Genomic DNA, 7500 nt, shown 5'->3' with positions numbered 1-7500 from the left:
CAACTGGGAGCACCAAAAAGCTTCCCTTGTGAGTAAACGCCTATCAATGTGATCTTCACTTTCATTAACAATTTTTTCGATAACAATGAATTCAAAGTCAGACATCTGGTGTTCAACCTTATTGAAATGCACGGCTAATTCGCACGTAGTCTTGTTAGCAAGCATAGCCGAGAAGCCAAAACACAAGAACAGACGCTTTTCCAAAAAGGTTAGAATAGATAGAAAACGAATTTTCTTTTCTTCTGCACGACGTGTTTCTTCTACACGACGTGTCACTTCTAGCTTAGGTAATGAGAAATTTTTCCCAATCAACCTTTCTTCGCGGGAATTAGATCCATACGAAAAATCGTTGCTTAGAACCATCGTTTTGTCCTGTCCCTCGGGATATTGATAGGCTCAAGTTACAAGAAGATTGGGAGAAATTCGAGAATAGGCTTAGAGCAGCCACGTTTTTTTTCAATAATCGTGATATTAATAATGGTCCGACTGTAGAATAAAGGAAGCCTGTCTTCCCTACAGTTAAAAAAGTTTCGTCATGGAAAGCCCCTGTTTCCAAATTTCCAGAAGTTGAGTTGTTTCTCGAATCGGTCAAGAAAGAGCTATTCGATCCCACAAACGTTTCTACTGTCCATGACAATCTTTCTGTAGGTGAGAGAAGGGCTTTCTCTCGACTTAAAAACTTAGATGAGCAAGCTATTAGAATTCAAGACAAGGGCTCCAAATTTGTTATTCTGGATAAAACAGAATATTCATCTAAAATGCTTGGCCAGTTGGAAAACCCACTCCACTATAAAAAACTTGATTCCGATCTTAGTGCCAACTATGCTAATACCATTTTAGAGTGGAGTAACAAATGGCTACGGAAAGGGCAAATCGACCAAAATATTGCTAATTGGGTTGTTAATAACAAAGCCGAACCGGGCAAAGCCTTTGGGACTATTAAGACGCACAAGGATGGGAACCTGCTTAGGTTAATTACTTCTTGTCGTGGGACAGCAATTGAAAACCTTTCTGCATTTACCGAATTTTATCTCAAGCCATCAGCCCAAAAACTGCCTTCATTTGTCAAAGATACTACCCACTTCCTGCAAAAAATTGAAGATCTCAACAAGACTGGACCATTCCCCGAAGGTACCCTTCTTGTTTCCTGGGACGTTGTGTCAATGTTCCCCAATATTGACAACAATCTGGGAATAAAAGCTGTAACAAATGCTCTTAATTTACGAGAATTCCAAATTCCGTCAACTGAATGTATCGTTGAAGCTGTGAAGATCTGCTTAGAGCACAACAATTCCCACTTTCAGGATCAACAATTTCTGCAAACTCATGGTACCGCAATGGGCCCTAAGAACGCATGTAGTTACGCTGATTTGGCAATGGGAATTATCGATCAAAAGGCCAAATCTGGGGAGACCAAACCTAAATTATGGTGGAGATATCGAGACGACATTTTCGATCTATGGACCCAGGGTACCACCAACCTAAGGGATTTTACCGAATTCATTAATTCACTGTACCCCACCATCAAATTTACCATGGTATCATCAGAAATTTCACTCAATGTTTTGGATCTCACCCTCCTTTTAGTTAATGGGTTTATTCAGACTGATATCTATTCCAAACCTACCGACCATCACATCTACTTATTGCGTAACAGTGCCCATCCATCTCATTGTACCAGGGCTATCCCGTTCGGAGTTGCTACAAGAGTTCGCAGAAATTGTTCCACAATTGAAAAGTTTGAATAACGTAGGAAGGAATATCAGAATTATCTAGTGGATCGTGGTTACCACCCTTCTAAAGTTAAAACACAATTTGATAGGGCCAAAGATACACCCAGGGAGGACCTTCTTTCACCTAAAGAACGAGAGAAGAAGGTTATTTTTCCCCTTGTGGTCAATTTTAACCCTCATTTGCCCAACATTGGTAAAATCATTAAGTCGTATAGCCATTTTATTTATGATTCACCGACATTAGCACAGATTTTTCCCAAAGGGTCAATCATTCCATCTTATAGAAGGGCCAAAACCATCAAAGAGCTCCTAGCGGGACCCAAGGGATCTAATTATACTAACAACGACCATTCTGCTACAGGTTGTTTTAAATGTAGCAAAAAATGTGATTTATGTAAGAACTTTTTAAAGGAGGATAAGATTTTTTACAGCGCTCGTACAGATCGTTATTACACTATTAGGCAACATCTTGGTTGCAAATCTAAAAACGTGATTTATTTGGCCACTTGCAAGAAGTGTAAGGTTCAGTATGTGGGTTCAACATCCAATGAATTCAAGGTCAGGTTTCGGAATCACAAATCGGCTATGCTTACTAACAAGACTACGTGCGAATTAGCCGTGCATTTCAATAAGGTTGAACACCAGATGTCTGACTTTGAATTCATTGTTATCGAAAAAATTGTTAATGAAAGTGAAGATCACATTGATAGGCGTTTACTCACAAGGGAAGCTTTTTGGTGCTCCCAGTTGTGTACTCTTTATCCCCACGGCCTTAACAAACGATCAGAGTTCAACTCTAAGAATAGAATTAGGTTTAGCCAATAAGTTTTATTTTTTAGTCATGCATTTTTAGCCATTTTTTAGCCATTTTCATTTATTATCTTTCCCAAAACATTTTTTCCATTAAATTCTTCATAACTTTAGATATAATACTTTTTAATTTTTTACTGTGATGGTTACCTCCCATAATTAACTCTATATTGTTCACTTCATCTACTATTGTGAAAGTGGTTTCTCTGTCTATAAGCTGGCCTATTTTGTCACCTACTCATTAGCGTTTATTTGTAAATTTCGTGTAATTAAGCAATCTGTTTATTTCGTCACTGTCACTTCTTCACATATATAAGATCCTGAAACCGACTCAGTTCCTGCCAAGTATTTTTTAGTTTTTAGCTTATTGTGAACACTGAGGAAGCCCGAAGGGCGAAACGTTTGTTCTCTACATTAAACATGGACCTGTGAGTAGTTTGCTTTTGACGCCATTTTTCATTCAGCCTATATATATATATATATATATATATGTATGTATGTATGTATGTATGTATGTATGTATGTATGTATGTATGTATGTATGTATGTATGTATGTATGTATGTATGTATATATATATATATGAATTATCTTATAAACGTTTTGGTGTTACACTCACTATAGCTGAAGATGATGTTTGAAACATCGAAACATGTTCCTTAAAGACAAAAGCTTGGTTGTATTTTAAAAATTACTTTTGTATAATACGTCAATTGATATCTATTTATAAACACCAAAACTAATTTCGGTAACCTGACCCTAATGTTTAGACTCCGAAAAAGTTTCTGTAATCCATCTGAGTGCGTATTCACCCTAGGTAAAACGGGGATTACCGATTTAACCTAGCTTAAAACGGGTTCAACCTAAAAGCGGATTTTACCGGCAACATATAGGCGGAATTTTATGATCTCGAACTTGGACCTAACAACTGTAAAGGACTGGACAAGTAAAGAATGTAGTCTATGTGCATCAAATTATTGGCAAATATCGTTTATAGAAAAGAACCAAGTTTCGAAACCTAAACATAGTCGAAACATTTCGATTTCCGCTCTTTGACAAACGTGTAACAGGCATAAATTATTTTCGATCTCTTAGTTAAAGCGACGTATTCCAGCATCGAAGCATTTTGGGTAGATTATAAGGATCCTGTAAGAAAGAAAGTAAACAAAAGTCAATGATTTTGTGTGTGCTTTTATAAGACATTTAGCAGACAAACTCGGTAAAACAACCCAGAAATGTGTGCATAGTGTTGAAACTGTTGAAACTGAAGCTGTTTCCTAATATTATCTTCTCAAAGATAAGCGCCTCGATGTCAATGCGCCACTTAGAGGCCGCTTTTACTGGTTCTCTCTGTGTTACTTCATTTTCAGCTTCTTTATCAACCGATCATAATGAAATACATTTTTGCGCGGAATGTTACTAATACCAAGTGCAAAGGAAGAATGTGTGTATACGAATAATCACAATGTTTTCGTGCAATTTGGGATACGAAAAGCTTGTAAGGTTTTCTAAAAACCAACTACTTGCCCGAAAAACAAAACCTTGTGGCTACTTATTGATAATATACAGGGAGAAAATAAAAAGAAAACTGATGATAATTGTACAGAGGACTGACATTTGATTTGCTATCTGTGATAATTGGCCAATCAGAATGCTTAGATTGTTACCTTTTTTTTGACTGAATTACCTCTTTCGTCTCTTTTGTATTTCGTTACCTAAAAACTGCATTTCTCTTAGCCAATCACAAACTATCCTAATGTTCTAATCGTCGTTTTCTTTCTTCACGTAGATGGCCAATGATTCTCATCACCAAAACAGAACAGTGACTCCAAATTTCGTGCCCATTTCTTCATCCGAGTGCATTGCCTGGCTGACAGTACTTAACATCGAAGCTGTTTCTATCGTGACCATGAATACCCTTGCAATCATTATTTTCCTAAAAGAGCGAAGCCTTCGCAAGGGTAGCCTGTACCTGGTGATCAGCCTGGCTGTTGCAGACATGTTTGTGCCATACAGCTTGATCGTTAAGCTTTTGGAATTGGGTAACGATTGTTCCTTTTGGAGATTTGAGATCTCAAAAGATTTTTCACGTTTTGCGCCCTTGTTTCCAACAGCCTCTGTAATAAGCCTTGTTGCTATTTCGTTGAAGCGGATGCACGCAACTTTTCGTCCATTCAAGCATCGCCTAATCGAAAAAAGGATGTTTGGAGCGGCTGCTACGGGTGTTTGGTTTACAGCTGCGCTGTATACAGCCATCATTTTTTTCTATCCCCTGAAACTCGCCTACTCCTTTTCTGGAATTGTTCTTTTTTTAATTATCCCTCTTTCTTACTCGTCCATCGTTATTAAACTTTACTGTGGAACTCATCCTCAACATCAATGTGCCATCAAGAGAGAAAGAAAACTGACCAAGACACTGTTCATTGTAACAATTGTATCGGTAATACTACTGCTGCCCATTGAAATTCTCCATATTTGTTTTTACCTTTCTTCAGGCGAATGGTTAGAAACCATTTCTCATCAAACAAGGTTCCATTTAACGTATTCTATACATTGCTTATTTTACGCAAACTCTCTCATAAATCCATTGTTATATGCATTTAAAATGCCACAGTTCAAAAGAGCTCTGTTTTCATTATCTCGTTGTAGATCTCGCTCGGAGCCGGTTCAGGTTTTTTCTCTTAATGACATGAAAGTTGTTAGATTTCGCTCAGGTAACTGATGAATATGTGTTTACCAAGCATTTTAAAACTGAGGGTTTTAAATTTTTGTCCGACTTCTCTTTCTTTTTCTTTTTTTTTTTTAATAGCAAACACTTTATTCAAGTTAGTGTAAAGGAATATCTTTGGAAATGCATGCATGCTAAGATTGTTCCATACAAATATATTAAAGTTTGTAAGGAATTGTTTGCTCTGATGTCTTTTGGTTCGATAGTCACGTTTGCGATAAAACACTTAACTTTTCCTACACTGAATTTCGAGATAAATAAAGTTGATGTACATATGTATGTATGTGCATGTGTGCCGTTGTCTGCACCAGGGGCTGTTCTTGATAAAGTTCGTGGAACGATCTTGTATTTCGGAGTTGTGGCAATTGTCGTGTTGTTCGACCGTCTAATAAAAAGTAGGGAAAATATAAATATTAGGCCTAGTACCTCATCATACAGTGAACTTAAACGTTTGCTAATTTGAGGAAACTCGGAGCCAAAAAACTGGAATTTGAGACGAATTTACAGTGCAACGCGCCATACCGTTATCACCCAACAAACCTTGACATTTGACAATTAATTACGTGTTAATACGTCAACTCAATAAGCCACGCAACGGTGTTCAACTTACAAGTGTGCGAACTTTGCAAAGAGGTGTGACTGTCAATCAAATTCACACATCTTGATTGGTGGACAATTTGTAACAAAAAAGCTTAGTTAGGTGGCCGCGGTAAGGCGCGTCGTACTGTAATTAAACTCTTTCCAAGAATTAAACGCAAATTTGTCCAACTGAAAAATAAAAGAAAAATAGTAAAACTTCCAACCTACTCAGGCAGTATTCCAAATATCTAAAATGTACTCTTTGTTATTTTGTATCTAAATTCAGTTATTTTGTCGAAACAACCGCCTTCTTTTGGCTCGAAGTCATCTTGGATAATCTTAGGAAATGTAATTCCCACACAGAATGATATCATCCCCGCCTAGCAACGTCTGACAATTTGCCTCGCAACGCAACCAATCAACCCTGATAACGAATCCGATAACTGACGTCATTAAACGCTCAACCTGAATCCGAAGTATCTTTTCTTAAAAATCCGACCAACGACAATATTTAGGTTTTAGAACACAATAATAAAGCGTAAATTAAGGTACGAAAAGTGAATGAGAAATTTTAACATTTCTTAAAGTTTGAAATTTGAAATGATAATAAAAAATGCCTTAGACTGAAGAGGAGAAAATCGAAGGAGATCACAACGATTGGGGAAACTATACAAACTGTTACATCTTTGCCCAAATATTCAATAATCATCCTGTTTTTCTTAGTCTTATTGTCATTTCAAGTTAGTTTGAATTTTATTTACCGTTTGTTCAAAAACAAGAAGGTAAATGAAGTAAAAACCAGCCAATATGGCAACAGGAAAACGGTTGCTGCAAAAACGTAATTCCACCCGGAGAAGAGCCTTTTAAAGAAGGGCAAATAAGGTACAATGCTTTTAAGACGCTAAATTACTAACCTTGGACCGTGACGCCTCTTTCCGTTTTCGTCTTGGGCAATTTGTCCATACCTTGCTTGCCAACTTACAAAACCAAGACTTAAATCAATTTTACGTTTCGGGTTCAATGCGTAGGCTAACAAACGACTGAATGAGGATGAAGTTAATTATCAACGCCCAAAGGCAGCTGAGAGCTTATATTATTATAACTAATAAGAGCTCTATCATTAGCAAATTACTGTACAACACAGCCTATTTGACTTTATGTTATCCTTTCCGGCGCCGCTTAATTTCTAATAGATATAATAAAGATCTTATCAACCTTGTTTTAAACTCCAAAGTGCAAGCTACGACACCTTTTTATTTTTCCAGTAAATTCAGTAACGTCATTGTGCTTTCCCCTCGCCCGAACCATTTAAGTGGAAAAAATTAGTAGCCTAAGTAAAGTTACGGACCTCGCCGAAGCTGAAGTGATTATTGGTGAATATTCACCGAGACGAAGTCGAGGTCAATATTCACCGATAATCACTGAGCCTGAGGCGAATAATTGTTTTAGTATAAATATACAGGTGATTATTTTCAAAAAAGAGAAAAAAAAAAACACTTCAAAGCGGAATCATCTTCACTTACAGTGGCTTACTGGCAGCCATTTTGTCCGTCGAGGAGCCGTCGAGGTGATTATCGGCTGATAATCCGAGATAGCGAGCCAATGAGAGAGCGCGATTTTGTATAGTCTAAAACCCGGAAGTAGAAATACA

The 7500-nt window shown here is 37.3% G+C and overlaps 1 protein-coding gene across 1 annotated transcript; it reads left to right on the top strand.

Annotated features, from left to right (window-relative positions):
* Positions 1-181: 181 nt before the first annotated feature.
* On the top strand, positions 182-5806 carry LOC137985411 (galanin receptor 2b-like). Its single transcript, XM_068833032.1, has 2 exons — positions 182-208; positions 4332-5806. The coding sequence occupies exon 2, from the start codon at positions 4332-4334 to the stop codon at positions 5262-5264; it is 933 nt and encodes a 310-aa protein (XP_068689133.1). The 5' UTR covers positions 182-208; the 3' UTR covers positions 5265-5806.
* The last annotated feature ends 1694 nt before the right edge of the window (positions 5807-7500 follow it).

Source organism: Montipora foliosa, chromosome 14 (genome assembly GCF_036669935.1).
Source record: "Montipora foliosa isolate CH-2021 chromosome 14, ASM3666993v2, whole genome shotgun sequence".
NCBI classification, from domain to species: domain Eukaryota; kingdom Metazoa; phylum Cnidaria; class Anthozoa; order Scleractinia; family Acroporidae; genus Montipora; species Montipora foliosa.
Note: the sequence above shows the minus strand (reverse complement) of the source record. Positions and strands in the feature narration are given on the sequence as shown.